General features: G+C 40.6%; 2 protein-coding genes across 3 annotated transcripts in view; both read right to left on the reverse strand.

Annotated features, from left to right (window-relative positions):
- Positions 1 to 3,090, reverse strand: part of LOC137603423 (calcium-activated potassium channel subunit alpha-1a) — a 131,999-nt gene extending 128,909 nt beyond the window's left edge. The window contains exon 1 of the mRNA XM_068326876.1: positions 2,803 to 3,090. Coding sequence (XP_068182977.1) covers positions 2,803 to 3,090 — 288 coding nt within the window. The remainder of the gene's footprint in view (positions 1 to 2,802) is intronic.
- Positions 3,091 to 9,752: 6,662 nt separating this feature from the next.
- The window catches only part of dlg5a (discs, large homolog 5a (Drosophila)), a 31,657-nt gene continuing 24,299 nt past the window's right edge, over positions 9,753 to 17,110 (reverse strand). For both annotated transcript variants that reach the window (XM_068326972.1, XM_068326971.1), the window contains exons 23-33: positions 16,780 to 16,913; positions 15,775 to 15,939; positions 15,489 to 15,672; positions 14,648 to 14,796; positions 13,814 to 13,984; positions 13,107 to 13,297; positions 12,872 to 13,015; positions 12,610 to 12,737; positions 12,307 to 12,416; positions 11,887 to 11,996; positions 9,753 to 11,766 (exon numbers count right to left, since the gene is read on the reverse strand). In XM_068326972.1, the coding sequence (XP_068183073.1) occupies positions 11,663 to 11,766; positions 11,887 to 11,996; positions 12,307 to 12,416; positions 12,610 to 12,737; positions 12,872 to 13,015; positions 13,107 to 13,297; positions 13,814 to 13,984; positions 14,648 to 14,796; positions 15,489 to 15,672; positions 15,775 to 15,939; positions 16,780 to 16,913 (1,590 nt within the window). In that variant the 3' untranslated portion in view covers positions 9,753 to 11,662. The remainder of the gene's footprint in view (positions 11,767 to 11,886; positions 11,997 to 12,306; positions 12,417 to 12,609; positions 12,738 to 12,871; positions 13,016 to 13,106; positions 13,298 to 13,813; positions 13,985 to 14,647; positions 14,797 to 15,488; positions 15,673 to 15,774; positions 15,940 to 16,779; positions 16,914 to 17,110) is intronic.

Below are 17,110 nucleotides of genomic sequence, written 5' to 3' on the forward strand. Positions count from 1 at the left end.
TATAGCCGTCTTTGAAAACGCACTGATGCGTTTACGTGTGGACGCGAATCGTTTCGATGTGTTTTCAAAAAGTTGCGTTTTCAAAAAAATCCATCATCGTGTGGACGGGGCGTAAGAGGAGACTCACCTCAGCAGCCTGAGCACTGGTATTTGCAAGGGGGGTTGAGGGCAAACTGAATCACAAATGTGGTTGATGTGTGGCTTAAAAATGTCTCAAACACCCACCAGATGAATGAGGTCATAAATGTTACTGTTACTGGCAGTGTTGGAAAATCAATGGGTTTTTCTTTTTGCTATTTTACAGTAGTTTTTAGTCCACCCTAGGGGACAGCACCAGAGCTATAAAACCTTGTTTCATTGTCTGCCATACAACCATCCTGACTTGTTTTTCAAAGTTAGAAACAAAAGACTTTTGAAACCTTCTAGAAAAAGACAAACTGACTTCCAGAACAAGACCATCATGGACCATCAAATCCTGATTACAGAAACCCAGAAAATCACAAATTTATCTTTGCATATGTTTCATGTTCTCCCTGTATGATCTCTATGACCCTTGACCTCTGTATTATAGTACTAACAGGCAAGGGGAGAATTTATAAGAATTAGGCCGCAGCTGTGTGTCAATAGCTGATCACAGGAAGGCACTATGCAATGTAACACCCCCTCTTAAACCCCTCATCAGCCTCACACCCCCTGTTTCCACTTCCTCCTCTCAGAGTTTCCACCTCTATTTCCTTGCATCTGATTCCAGGTTCTTAATGCTGCTAGAGAACGCGCCCCCCCTTCACCCCTACCCCCCCCCCAACTATGCATCCTGTGTCTAACACATGCCAACTTAGTCGGCCACACAAGTCAGCTGATCACAGATCCAGTTTCCTCCTCTTAATACTCCTAACAAGCCTTTTCCCTCTCCAGCCAAGTGTCAGGCCTACCAAAGTCACCTAATGGGTGGCTGAGAAGGAGCACCAAGAGATACATCCTTTATTTTTACTCTTTCTCCTCATTTACAAGTGACTTCGACACAAGCAGATAGTCACCAGCAGACACAAGATGGATACCTCATTATAGTTTGTAGGGTTTATTTTCACTGCTTTCCTACCGGGATGATAAGAAGAACGACGGATGACAAGGGGCTGGTGCCATTTCCGATACTTGAATCCATGGACAGAACAACATGACAGGAGGCTGACAGCGAAGTAATCAGCTGAGCACAATTATCTCACCGTTTTGGATTTTATTCTGATATCCATAGATAGCTGCAAATTTGACCAATGGCGTGGCAGGAAAATTCAGAAGCGGTGAAGAAGACTTTAATTGGGATGATGGTATAATTTTCAAGTGCGAGTGTGAAGCTGGACAACACTACAATTGATGTGACAACATTATTTATAACATAAATCTTTGAAGACCAGACTCTGCTCCTGTAAAGTATTTCAGTTATAATTCTTTGCCGCTTACATGTCAGAAAAAACTTACTCTAAAAAACATCAAACTTTTTTTTTTTTTTTGTGGACATGGTTCAGAAATGTAAAACAAAATATGCACAAGCCACTTTTATAAGATTGAATTCCCATCTTTTTTTCAGTACGACAGATGTTTGAAAATAGAAAAATGATATGATTACATGAGAATATGATTCTACTGGGTGACAAAAAACGACAGACAAGAATACTAGATGAGGACGCACTACAAACAAAGCCGTACAACAATACTGCATCTCAAATCATTCAGCATGGCAGAGCAATGAAGGCTATTTTCTGTAGTCATTGTCAGTTAAGCGTGTTGAATGTATTCCCTTGTTCCTGCAAGCCAAGGCCACCCAAAGGACCTGACAGAGGAGCAGCAGGGTGAGCGTGAATTGATCCATTCCAGTTGGACACATATTAAACCTGTCCTTGTCCCTAATGTTTAAAACACCTTTTGTTTGTTTTTGCAATAAATATGTTCTCATTCAAAAGAGGCTTGAATAAAAGGAAGCTCTGTCTGGTAATGCACATTCAGAGCAACATTATCTTTTTACCGCTCCTCTCTTCAGCCAGTGAACCACTTGCAGTGTGCATAAGTGTGTGAGTCATGGATGAAGTAGGCTTTAATACACGTGAATCAGCCATGATTCACTCACAACCCAGGACACCCCAAGCAAAATCATGGTCAGTCAACCTTTTTTATGCTATTTCTAGATTAGCCCTGCAGTTAGTTTGGCTTCATCATCCCACCAAGACATTATTAATGTGCATCCTCAGCAAACATTGAAGATAAACATTCAAGAATAGAAAGCTGTGAAATGAAGCAGTGGGCTTGATGTTGCTGGGACTGTATAAGAAGCCCCGGTGGACTTCATTAGGTCTCTCTGGCAGAATGTGCAGGATCGAATGTTTGCTTACATGATATTAGTATACAGACCCCTGAAATATTTACTTTCTCCCTCCGAGTTGGGGTCAGGTGTGACATGAGGATACTGTAATGTATGTACAAGCACAATAAAAAATTTAAAATGTGCTCTCCTATCATTCCACCCATATCTGCCTTGCAACAACTACCCATTCATTCAAGAATAGGAGCTGGTAAACACAACCAATGGATGACAATCATCCAAAGGATGCATTCATCATCAAGTACTGCAACACACTTGATATCTGATTGGAGGGTTGGAGATGACAAAGATGATGATGGGAAATGTTCACATTAAGTTTAGTGGCATTTCATTTTACACAAAGCATGAGAAAAAAAATGTAGGAAGATCCACAGTTTATACAGATGTCATATAAATGAGATCATGTGGTGGACACATGAACAGCATACCTTGTTTTTTATGTTGCAATGGCAGCAAACAGTCCACAGATATTTGAGGGTCCTCCATAGCAGGATGATGAAGAGACCCCCAAAAAACGTCACCATGGAGGAGGCAAGGAATGCCCACCACATGCGCTGTCCATTATTGTCGCAGGGCACCTCAGACGAGAACGGGATGACAACGTCTTCCATCTTGGATATTACGATTGAAGAGTCCGAATTTATATTATTTATATTGCTTGTCCTCATAGAGCTGTCGCTTCCATGGGGGACGGTGCCATCTGCCTCAGCTAACATTTAGGAGCCTTGGAGAGCCTGTGCCAGCGTCCCCAGCCCCACTCACCAGCCATATTGCTTGGGAAAAAAAAGTCCCCCCCTCTTCGGTGTAGATTATGTCCACTCACCCGGCAGGAGTCTCTGTTTGTATTTATTATTTTTTTTAATAACTTGTGAATTGTTTTTTCGTGACAGCGTGAGACGACGTACACGCAAACCTGACCAAAATAGCGGGTCGGTGTCCCTTTGAGAGAGGCATTTAAATCCGCAATAATGACGAATCTTCTCAGGGGCGCTTCTCAATTTAATGGCTTTTCTATGCCACAAGCCATGGCAAAGACAGCGTCGTTTTTGCAGCCATCGAGGCTGCCAATGATACACACAAAGACAGTGAAATACATATATACGTATATATATATTACAGCCTGCCTTCAAACGTGGTGACCTCTCAGCCGTCTTCCATTCAGGGTTCCCGTCGACGAGCGAATCGATTTCACTTTCCGTGCGCGTCAATCGACAGTGAACGGTTGGCAACAATAACAACAACAAAAAGAAAGAAAGAAAGAAAGAAAAAAGCAAAGGGATGTCTAGTTCAGTTCCACAGCTTGGTTTTAGCTGTCTCTGTACTGCAAAAGACAAGCGGGTGTTTTCGTTTTCAATTCTGCGTAAAAAGGACAAGCGCTCCGTCGGATGTCACCGTCTCCATTCGGTCCCCTGCAGCCCTGGCGCGGAGCGGCCAGCTGAGAGCGCCTGTCAGATCCGCTCCAGAGGAGAGCGGGGAGATTTACAGGTAGGAGGGAGGAGCGAAGCGCTAATAATAAGAGATGGACAGAGGGCAGCTACACCGCCACGATGTTTACTCCAACTAACACAACCAGGATCCTCCGCTGCGGTTACTGACAAGTTGCGCGTCCGCGTCTTTCCTTTCTAATGAGCGCCAATGACGCGTTAGACAAACCCCCCCCCCCCTAAAACATTATGAGTCTTCTTCCGAGAGTAACGATATGAAAGGACAGGTCAGGTGAGGTTACTAGCTGTCTGCCCCCTCACACTAACCCCACACCCCAGAGGATTCATCTTTTCTAAATTATCATTCATGATTCATTTAATTCATTTCATCAGTTTGTGCATGCCCCCTTTTTGATCAAGTGTGTGTGTGGCTTGTCATCCATGGATGATGGATGATGGCTTTTACACTTACACTACAAATGATGACACTTATAAATGACCTTCCTGGTCAATTACATGTGATATGCTCGCACTTTAAGCTCACATAAGAGGTCAAAAACAAGTGTGGATTGGTGATGACGGTGAGGCACGGCAAATTTATTTTATGGATGTCCCTCAGCACCCACCCAGACTTATGGATGTGAAGAAACAACTGGCTGGGGTGGCCCATGAATAACCAGTGACCCCTGAACAGCAAACCAGGCAGGTGCACACAGCCACCTGTGCTACAAGGCTCCAGACGTCTTTGAGTTTATTTGCAATAAATCAGCAGTATTCTTTCCCATAAGTCATTCTGCCTTCTTTGGAGATGGCACAATCAAAGACTGTCACGTCATCACCCTGTGATTTAAAGTATAGGTGAGATGATAAATAAATATCTGAACCCATGTCATGTGCAGGACGTGAGCACAGATTGTTTGAAAGGTAAACGTAAGGAGTGAGGAAGACGTGTGATATATGTTCTCTGCTGGTAATTTATTGACTGGGGAATATTAGTGCTCCTACAGAAATAACTACTGTAACAGAATCTCTGGGCCTGGAGGAGGGAGAGCTGTGAAGCACTAAAGGTGAGGCAATCGGGCAAAATTCATAAACTACATCATGTCAGCTGTATGATTTGCTGATCGTACTCTCCACTATCGCATGGTATGTTGGAGTTAAGGTTTAGAACAAACTTTTGATCATTAATTCATTGACAATATTACATTAATGTTGTTCCAGAATGCACGTGCAGTAAAATACTATGATCTGATGCTGTGTGTGCTGGAGGTTTGTGTTACCATCCAGTCACCTCCTGGTCAGATTGTCTGATCTATTGTCCCTCTCTTTGTATTTACAACAGCCTGATGGGAGGGTGTGCATTATTTTTTAAATGCTGCAATATTTGGTAAAAGATATTCACTCTGTCTACTTTATGCTATGATAGCATTATTTAGACAAACAAATTATTATGCCAGTGAAATGAAGTTTATATTAGTTATTTTACATTTAATAGAATTACAATTCTTAATTAGACACAGTCAGTCATACAAAGCAAGTTGTTCACATTCATTTATCTGAATTGTGGAATATTTAACAATGCATATTTGCTCTCTTTTTACCCTCAGGCATACAGGTGAGTTATAGACAATACAATAGAGCACATATTTAATTATTAGTTCTCCTATTGTAATCAGCAAAGAGGAGAAGGCAATTGTTGTTTTCTATGTCAGGTTAAAGTCGTTCATATCCTGCATTAGTACATGGTCTTACTGACACGCTTATCAGTATACTCTTATTAGTATAATACGGATAGCTCTTATCTTGATTAACCAATTGTCATTTACAGGAAATGATCACAACTTCTACCAGACCTTGTTGTATAAATCACAAGAAAGTCCAGCAAATCAGGTACATTGGATTTAGAGCAGTGCATTAAACATTGCAAATATATCTGTAATATAATGTATTGCATATATTACAGTTATCTGGTGATGGGAAATCCTTCTTAGTACCGTTTATACTCGTCTTTTGAGATTCCGTTGAGGTACAGAAAATGAGAGCTTCAGCTGAACCTACTACATATTTTGTGTGTCAAAGTAAATCTTGTTGGTGCTCATTGCTGGTCACATCAGAAGGGACTTTGGATTGATCGTCGCCTATGAAAGACCAGCTGTTCTCGTGAGCCAGCAGAACTTTAGCCATAGGGTCTCAGTGCTGACAGATGAGGAGATTAACATGAGAGCAATCAGACGGTAATCTTGCAGGAGACTGAGATAGATTTAGAAATACTAGAGTTGACATAGTCGAGAACCAACACACGGCTGAACAGGTTGAATTTTCAGCCAATCGTGCACAGAGATGGGGAAAGGGCATGGCTTTCCAGAGTTGACTACAAAGATCCTTTGCTGTCAAGACTTAAGACTTCTCAAGTTCAGTTGAGCTGTCAGCAGCTGTCTTGAAACAGACACCCCAGGATGGCTGGAGAACCTACCCCTTTCTAAAACAGGCAAGAGGGTACTTGGAGGACATAATTGTGGCACAGCATAGCAGACATAAACCGACACATATATTGGATTGCATAATTAAGAAATTAAATTTTTACCAACTTTTTCTGGAAAGCAAGTAATAAGAGTGACTTTTCCAAATCATGAATCCTCTCAATGTAAAGTCTATATGGTGAAAGCAGTTTATGGTGTCTAGTTGGTGGATGTTATAGAGACCTGGGTGCTTTCTTGTGCCAATGAAGCTGACAGACAGCTGGAGGGTCGTCATTCACTGTGACATCATTTGGCAGAGTACCACATGACCTGGAATGTGGAGTCCTGGGGCAACAACCTCCAGATACAGCACCTAATCAACCAGTAAGACCTGGTGTAGCTAAAGGTCGTCCAATTGCCTTAAAGACAATTTTCATAGAATGCTTTTATATCAATATTAATTAAAGTATTATGTACTGTATAAACATATGTAATAGCTATGTAGTTAATCCAAGTCTCATATTTCTGTACCTTTTGGAATTACGTACAAGTGCCAGTTGACCTAAAAGGTTATGTGTTCTCACTACTAATAGCATTTATGTTATGAAAAGACATTGCCAGTCAGAGACAATAATCCACCTTAAATTTACCACAAACTTCAATCCTCAAAATAAATAAATCTTCATATTTTAATAAGTAACATGTTTTTCAGGAAAAGTTTTTTTATTTCTGCAACTTCATTAAATAGGAATTCACATATTTTTAATCTATAATGAAAAATAGAACATTTACTGAAACTGACGCAATAAAAATGACACTTTATCAGCAAAGAAATTGTGTTACTTCTAAATGTCAAATGATAAAGTTTATTTCACACGAAATGCTGGAAAAAGGCATGGAAATAGGTTTATCAGCAAAATCAATGCTGGCTTTTGTCATTTCTACCCCTGAAAAATTGAATCAATGTAGTGGTGTAGTATGCAATTACACATTGAAGCATAGATAACCAAAGATTCTTCAGTAATGACCTAGATTTTTCAATAATAAACCCAGATAAAATTCACGTTGTAAGAAGTGAAAATTCAGTCAGGATGACTGTAGTACTCTATATGCCTACTCTAGATTATGTCCATCCTGTCATTCATTCAAATGTCTCATATCAATCAGCTGCTATCATTTTCAGTGGCTGTCAATTAGAAATATCAGATAGTACCATCTATCCAATAGGAGAATGACACTCCATGCTGATGATTTTCAAAAGATGAGTTCTCACCTGTCTGGAAGCTCAAGAGTAGTCCAAGTTTCAACAAATCTGATAATAGGTTTCAATGGATCTTGACAGAATTTTGTGTAGATAGATAGATAGATACTTTATTAATCCCGGAGGAAATTGCATATATCCACTGCTCAGGCATTACATAACAAATACTACTGGATAAATACCAGGAGAAAAGGAAACATTGACATCACAGGACATACCACAAGACATACATTACACTAACAGACAGGCACATGCAGCACTAACAGGACTTATATACTAAACTATAACTAAAATATAAACAGTATAAAATTTAAAAATATTACAGTATTAAAATATAAACAGTATAAAATAAAATCTAAACAGTATAAAATTGAATTAAAATATAAAACAGTATAAAAAATAAATAAATAAATTATATATATATATATATATATATATATATATATATATATATATATATACACAACAGTATAAAATTAAATTTAAATTAAATTAAATCCATATTCAACCCCGTGCTGACCTCGCCACCTCCCCCCCGCTCCTCCTGAGAGAGTCATTGTACCCCCTGATGGCACGGGGCACGAAGGAGGACCTCAGCCTCTCTGTGGAGGCGCTGTGTGACAGCAGTCTGCCGCTGAAGGTGCTTCTCTGCTGGGAGAAGGTGGTGTTGTTCATGATGGCCTTAATTTTAGACATGGTCCTGCTCTCCAGAAGCATATCCACAGAGTCCAGGCTCAGCCCGACCACTGAGCCCGCTCTGCGGATGAGTCTGTTCAGACGGTCCATATCTCTTTTCCTGGCCCCCCCACCCCAACACACAATGGCGTATGACAGCACACTGGAGACTACGGACTGATAGAACATGAAAAGGAGCTTAGGACAGATGTTGAAGGAGGCCAGCCTCCTTAGGAAGTACATCCTGCTCTGCCCCTTCTTGTACACACAGTTGGAGTTGAGTGACCAGTCCAGTCTGCTGTCTAGCTGCAGTCCCAGGTACTTATCGTTTTCTACCACCTCCACCTCACTGCCTTTGATGATCACCGGCTGTGGAGAGGGAGGTGCCCGCCGGAAATCCAGAACCATCTCCTTTGTCTTGGAGACGTTGAGCTGGAGCTGGTTCTGTTGGCACCACTCCACGAAGTCAGCCACCAATGCCCTGTACCCCCCCCATCACCCTCCCGGATACATGCCACTATCGCGGTGTCATCGGAGTACTTCTGTATGTGGCATGTATCCGAGTTGTGCTTGAAGTCTGATGTGTAGAGGGTGAAGAGAATGGGGGATAGAACGGTCCCCTGTGGCGCCCCCGTGCTGCTGGTCACCATAGAAGACAAGCAGTCCCCCATACGGACGTACTGGGGTCTGTCCGTTAGGTAGTCCGTAATCCAGCTCACGAGGTAGGGGTCAATCTTTGGCCAAGGAGTTAATCGGATATTACTGCTCACTCTGAGATTTCAGCATTTATCATCACACTACTTCACCTCACCTTTTTCTGCATTTAACCATTTGGTAGAAATGCACTGAGATGGGATCTATACTTGGGTCTATCGTCCATGGTTTGCTTTGGTTGTTTGGTCGATTAAAAAACACTAACAACCTTGGTACCAGTCACCAGAAGACGCTTCAACCCAGCAAATTCTGCCATGTCAGGAAAATTTTGCAAATACGTATTTGAAGAACATTTAATAACATATTGCAGTGTACAGTACAAAAGTCCAGCAAAAGGACGGTTTCGCAGAATGATCATGTTCAAAATTAAACGTGCTACCATTTTTGGTTATCAGATCAGAGTTTTCCATTAGCAATGCTGAATGTGTACACTGCAGATAACAGAAATTTACTGTTCTGTTATTCAGTTCTGTCATGATCAACTTTTTTAAAATTCAAACTGTTCAGGACTCATAAATTCGTTCATAAGTGTTTATGAAACCTGGCCAAAATGCCAGCTTTATTTCAAGAGCACTTTTTCCATTTGTTGCTGCTTTTTAGCAAATGTGTTCACTTTTACCTTGGTACATCCCAGGAGGACACAGAAAAGTGAAAAACATCAAAAGAAATTTGCACTCAGCTCTGGTTTCATCCACTCCTTTAACAGAATCTCAGACTTTCTTGAGACAGTTCTGCACAAAGTGACACCAAAAAAGAACGTGGAAGAAGAAAACGATGAACTCAAGCATTGGACAGAAAACTTTACAAATACTTTACAAAAATGTCAAATCCAGTCCGTGTTGTGATACAGAAAATGAGTTTTATTCCCATGTTAATGTCTCAACATACAAATCACATTCTTCTCAATAAAAGAAAAGCTGAATCAGTACCTGGCATCTAGACCCCTTCTAAAAACAACCATGTCACATTAGATCCTGCTCTAACATACTCCATCTATTCAGAAAAATAGTAACATGACAGTTTGTTTCTGCTTTTAGCCCAATAGTCAAACTTGTGGACCAATTTTCCTTTGAAAATCTGTGCAAGAATAGATCCCTTTTTAATAATTCAAAGAGTAAGTGATCCTTTTTCTAATTTAGAATTAAAAAGGCAATCAATGAAATGTAAGGAACTTATCACATGGCATAAACATGTTAGTTACAGAAAAAAGTATAGTACCATTTCATAGTCAACTGGAAACCTACGAACAGATACACATTTAAGGTTAAAAAGTAAACAAGTGCAAAACAAATATAAAACGATAGAATGGAATTTGGCACATTAAGATAAAGGATATGGTTTGAGGAAAAGCAGAGTGTATCGTCACTGTTTGCCTCTTGAATAAAAAACACAATTAAATAAAAATGAAAAGTCAGTAACATTTAAACAGAGCAGATGAAAGTCCTTAAAGATATTGCCCTGCAACGTTTGCTTCATAGTGTCTCTGAACAAGTATGTGGATACGTGACTGACAACCAACCACGAGGAAACAAAAGTAAACTCCTGAAAAAAACAGAACAAATAAAACCCAACAAAAACATGCTAATACCTGCTAAGACATGATTTGACCACTAGACATTCCTAGGCTTATGACCTAGTGAAAATACATGTAATATACTGTATATTTATATATATATGTTTCTTCAGGTGTATTTGCATACTGTATGTTATACTCTATATTGTTAAATATTTGATAAAGAGATAGAATGATAGTTACACAGTGGTCTGTCTAGCCCTGGAGTGCATTCTGTTAACCTGTTGGTCGTCTCTTCGACCTACCCTCAGAACCTAACCATTGTCATGCGCTCTTCACAAAACTGGTCTCAAATCAGCCCTCATGTCATCTAGCCCATGATGTGAGAAAAGATGCGTTAGAATTTCTAATCAACTTTAAAAAACAAAAATCTCCTTAATGTTATTGGTAAAATGACAAGGGTCTGGTTCCAGATCAGGTTTCGTCACCGAAGGCACTTCCGAAAGGCCCATAAACTGTCCACGTACCAAGCTACTGTAGAAACACAATGCATAGAGCAACCATAGATGTGTTTTGAGTTTTCATGGCAACTCGCTGCTGATAGTCGAGTGCAGTAAGACCATAACTACAAACTTCCAGATGTTCGATGCCTTTTGTGATGAAACACCATGAGGAATTTGAAGTCTGAGCCTTGCAAAACGGCAGTCTCAACCTTCTTTATCTCACTCACACACAAACACGCATACAAATACACAAAACTCACTATCACACCAACAAAAAACACAATATGTTGTCAGTCGTTGTCAAACGGGAGCGTAATTGTAGGGATGTCATTTGGTACATGCGTGGATCAGAAGGGGAGGCTGACCATCATCGGTGTTGAGGTTTGTGTACACGGAAGGAATCGCATTCGATCCAGGACTGAACAACAATAGTCAGACTCGTCTTTTGGCTGTGAAAGGATGCTAACAATGTTGCAATGCAAATAAAGCACCTGATAACTTGAGGGAAGACTGAATGGACATAAACATTGAGATCCAGTGCTACTAACTCTTCTCTGGAGTACATCAGAAATACAATGAGACCAATTATAAGTCGTAACAAAAATACAAAATAAAAAATAATAATTTACATAACCACCTTGCTGTAGTGTACCTATTGGTATAGTGTGAAAGGGTTTATTAGTGTTGGGGAAATGGAGATTAGAGAGCTGCAGCTTGCTGTAGTGGCAGTCGATCTCCTCTAGGGGCAGCCAAGTGGAGTCCACAGGACTTTACTTTGTTCTTGATCAACTATTGTCATGATCTGAGTGCAAATGTAAGGGAGGGTGCCGCCTTGGACAATACCTGCAAAAAAAAAAGAAAATAATAAGGAGGGGAGAAGATATTGTTTGCTTTTGTTTGATTTGTTACATGTGTACAGCTGTATTTGTTAAATATCTCGATTTAAATAGATTTGATACAAACCTGTGAAGAACTTGCTGTAATCTTGCTCTATCTTCTGTGCACTTTCAAATTGCTCCTTGGAATGTTTCTGAGATACTTTGTCCCGCAGATAAACTGGATCTTTCTGCTCCCTGTGAAACAAATGGGGACAGGGGAAATGAAAACTTGTGTTTTGACTGTCTAATTAGACCTCCAATCAACAATGAGGTTCTGCTGCAAAACTTGTTGGGTAGACTTTATTTATCACTTCATTATAATTACATTTATGAACCCAAAACAAATACCAAATGAAGATTGATGGAGCTCTTTTTTTTCCATAAAAAAAATGCAAACGGCCATTTTTCAACACCTTATGCAAATTAGTTTTGTGGTGAGGCGGGGCGCTTTATCTAACATGCCAAAGGTGCTAATGAATGGATGGACACACAATCACACTCTTACTTGATCTGCTTGGCATTTTTGTAGCGGACAAAGACAACAATTGGATAAATGTGAACGCTGTGGAGTCTTTCAATGGCGTGCGGGGCGATGTCGAGCAAACAGTGACAGCCCTAAAACAAAAAACAAATATTGCATTAACTACCCAACACTGATACATTTACAGACATGTTCATTAATGCCTATTGTATTTATGGATAAATAAAATTATCTGTTGAAAGAAGTCTGTCCTTTACCATTATAGAGGGAGAAAAAATTATCTTTCTGAATAAAATTCCTTGGAAAAAAAAGGCATTGCCTTAATACCTTATCTGTTATTTCCTTTATAGAAGCAACAGTGGTCACGTCAAAATGGCCACTTCTGCGCTTATAGTCGACAAAGAGAAAGTCTTTGACACCTCGCTCGATAGCTTGCTGGGATGCCTTCATCACCTCTGCAAACAACAAAAAACTGAGTAAAACCTTACAGGTCAAAGAATGGATATTACTCAAAGGTTGGGTACAAAATCATTAAAAACAATCAGCAATACGTAAGAAGATTGCTGCACCATCAATGCCCTGAACTCACCAAGCACGCATCTGCAGAACTTCCCAGGAGACTCTTTGACCAGCATCTCCTTGACGGCGTCAGTAAGTGGCCCGAGAACGAGCACAGGTCGGGGAGAGGTACACTCCACCTTCTGAACCCGCTGGTAAGCCAGACTCACACAATCTGATACAAACACAGACCAGTCAAATAATATCAAGGTGATTAATGGTATTTTTATTAAAAACAAACAAACCCCAAAACCTTTTTCTCTTACCGTCAAGGAAAGGGATGGAGTCTGTGCTGATGGTGTCCAGGGCCACCATCTCTTTACTGTCTTTGGAGCTGCTGCGCTTGTGTTTCTGTTTCCTCCTGAAAAAGGATCTGCGGGCAGCCGCAGAAAGAGTCTTACTGGAGTCTTCCTTCATTTCTGTCACACTGTGGCGGCGGTAAAACTCTTGGTCCATCCTACTCCCCACACACAAGGATTTGAGAGAAACACGCACAGAGAAGACTAATCAGGATCCCTCACCACAGATATATTTACTTGAAGAATGCATATCTGAAAACACATTTCAGAATAAAAAAATTAGCTCAAAATTCCTAAAATATCAAAAGTCATCGCTCCAGTTAAGAGCAGACGTTTGCATGACTTGTGAAAAAGAAAAGAAGCTTTCAATATTTTAAGTATAGCCCAATCACAAGTCTCATTCAAAGAATGATCATAAATTCAATTCATAACGGTGGAAATCAAACTAATTTCTCCAAACAAAAATCGCTGCAGCAAAAAACAAAACAAAAAAAGACATAACGAGAGCACAGGCTTGCATTTGGCGCAATAGGTGAATCCCCAGCATATTTTTAAAAAAGGGACATTATATATGATCCCTACATTGGTATGGCTTATAGTCAGCTGTTACAAAACATCCACTGGCTCAAACATGTACAGTATGTGTGTAAGCGTGCAGTTCATTCTCCACCCACATGTACTTGCTGGGGATCTGCCCCCTCTGGATCTGCTGCGCGTTCTCGTCTAGCTGCCAGGCCATCCAGGTCCCAAAGCTGCCCTTTGGTAAAGACTCATCCACGTACAGGATGTCATCCTTCTTAAATGTGAGGTCCCCCTCGACATCCCCCACACGGTCGTAAAGTGCTCTGATGGGAAGGTGAGACGAAGATAAATGGGGAGTTATGAAGAGTCAGACAGGAGGCATAAAGTTGATAGGGAGAGGGAGGGGAGATATCAGATCAGAAAGCTGTGAAGATAAAGGATCGCGGCGATACAAAGATGGTAAAGAAAGGAAACAGAATTCTATGGACAGTACAGGCCTCCTTCGCCTCCGGTTGTAGCCTCATAAGTCACTGCAGAGCAGCCTATCTGTGACAGCCAGGCAGGCAGAGTGTATTTACTGCTGATGACATCACGAGCCCACTTGCCTATATGACAAGTGACTGAGGCAGCTGCGGCAACACGGCTGCGCTTCCAACAATTAAAACTATTTTGGAGCGTAATTTTCCATTCATATACAATGTATTTCCAATGGTCTGGAAAATACTGACTGCTAAAACGAACGTGGCTTTGAGTCTGGTGTGTAAAGCAAAGAGATTAGATGACCTATATTTGTGGTGTGACGAGCATTACACACTGGATTTGGGACATAACTGGTTAAATGAGAAAGATTCCACCTTGTCTGGTCCAGTGGTGGTTCCATACATAGCAGCTTGGAGCTTAATAGGGGGGGTCCCCCTGCAGATCCGTGACACAGAGACTCAACAATACAGTCCTTGTGCATGTCTATAAAATATCAATGCACGTACCGAATATAAAAGCCATCTCCTGGGACGTCTTTGTGTATGCTGAAGTCATCGGGTCGATGCTGCACCTTTAACGTGACCGTCTCTGCAGGCTTGAGCATCTCCACATACACCTCTTCTGCCGTCTTATTCTTCATATTCACCGAGTTGTACTGAAAGGGGGGTGAAAAAAAAGTGAGTGAACTTTTATTCTTAAGAATAAGAAGACCTCGGAAAAATTTGAAAGTCAATATTTACACTACAAATCCTCTACGAATTATTTGCCAAGACAGGTTCCACCAGCCCACACTTCCTCCAGGCTTTCAGCTGTATTAAAGTGTCACAGTATTGATTTGTGCCATGTATGTGGGGGAAGAAAACCAACAGGAATAGAGAGTGAAGGACAGCCTGATGTCAGGCGACATGATAAAAATGCATGGAAATTCAGATGGCGGTACATTTTTGGTGAACAACTGACTGGAAAATGCCAGGAATAGTCTCATGAGTTTGCAGGGCCCTGAATATCAGCAAAGTGGAGTGATCAATGAAGAAGAATGCCTTCTGGCAGTGTTAATATCTACAGTAAAAAACCCTAGGAGGCTTTCCAACATCTTAGAAATTTAGACTTGACATTATTAGGAAAAAAAAAAAAGTTCCTCCTACACTCTTAGCAAAAATGAATAGCTATTCAATTTTGGATACATTTGAATAAAACACCCACTGAAAAAGACCGATCTCTACAGGAATGATTTAGAGAATCTGTACTCAAGATTGTGAATTATGTCTGTCCACTCTGTGCAACCCTCCTTGAACATATTGTAGGATTTCTTGGCAACATTTGTAAGTTGAGTGTTTGAGTCCACACCTCCAGAATGAGGTCCCCAGGCAGCAACCCATCTGGGCCTCTTGCGGGACTATCCTCATCCAGGCTCTCTATGTAGACCCCTCGAAGGTTTCCTCCACACAGCGTGACTCCCACCTCCACCCCTGGTCTGCGCACCATCACAAGCCTCGGCTCCGCCACCTTCCTGCTCCCCTCCGGTTGCATTCTACACGACAGACTTACTGAGATGTACTGGAGCAAGACTTTATCCTACATACAACAAAAGAGAGGTGTTCTTTTCCTTCTTAATGTATGAGTGGAGGATTACCTGATGAAATTATGGGGGCTTGTGGTGGGTGTAGTCTGCTTGGAGGACGGAGTGAGAGTGCCTTCATCCTGTTCGCTGAGCGTGTCGATGGCAGAGTGATTGTCAGGGGTGGCAGCTCCACTTCCCTGGGGAGTCGACTGAGTGCTGACCGGCTCTAGGCGGGAGCTGGACCAATTTAAAAAAAAGAAAAAAAGTCAAAGATTTGGCTCTTTCAATAAAAACTATATAACATAAGGCCCTAGTTCCAATGTTGTGTGATAATAGTACAATTACTCAAATGACTTTCTGATCATCAAGTTAAGGAATTAAGGAAAAGGTGTTTTCCATATCAAAAAAGATATTTCAGCTCCAAAGTGATGCTTTCTATTTTTAACATTTGTTTTTTAAAAAGCCATTTGACATGAAGAGCAAATGTTCTAAATGAACCACACTTCATTTAAGTGAGACAAATAACTAGTAGTTTAGTTAACTTGCATGAGATTAGATGTATAAACTGAAATATTTAAGGGTACTAAAAGGAAATGCTGAATCTATTTTTAGGTTGATCCTCATTTCATATAGTTTGTCCATCAGAAAAATGTGCTTCATAGTATATAGTTAGGAAAAAATATGGATGTCAAATTATGATGAAATTTCAAAAAGAATCCATCACTATAGCCAAAAGTTTTTTAGCTGTCACATGCTGGTATAATTGTTTAAAGATGATCAACTACCTGTACAATTAATCAAACGTGCCAACTTGGCTCCTTAATGAAAAACTGCTGTTCCAGTTCCAGAGTTTTAATGTTGGTTGATTTATCATACAGCCTTCTTGGTGACCATCAAATAAAAATTTTAAAAAAGCCAAATGCATTTAGAGAACTGGCTGTATATATATTTAAAATTTTAAAAAAATTTTAAACTAAAAACCTTTACTGGTAAGTGATCCAGGACTCAGCCAAGCAGCAAATCTTGTGAACATGAGCGGCACTAAAACATCTATATTTGTCATGTAAACCATGTTACCTGGAGCGCGAGTGGTTGCCCAGCTGGTACATGTGTGGGTTGTACTGGGCCATAATGGTGATGGTGTCACACTGCTGGCCAATGATGAGGCGAGCTTGCTGCTCCGTGGCGTTTCTCAAGTTGATGCCATTATACTAAGAAGAAATACGTTGAGGTTGAGTGTTGAATGTATATGAACAGAAAGCGTGGCCAGTTAATCATGGGCTTAAGGTGACCATCAAGATTGTCATCTGGATCAAGAGTAGGGTTTATTCCCACAATGGCATAGACAGGATTTTTGCTTCTTACATAATGAATAATGCCTCCAATGTTTGGAAAAAAGTGAGTGTTT

This window comes from Antennarius striatus, chromosome 11 (assembly GCF_040054535.1).
Source record: "Antennarius striatus isolate MH-2024 chromosome 11, ASM4005453v1, whole genome shotgun sequence".
Taxonomy (NCBI): Eukaryota; Metazoa; Chordata; class Actinopteri; order Lophiiformes; family Antennariidae; genus Antennarius; species Antennarius striatus.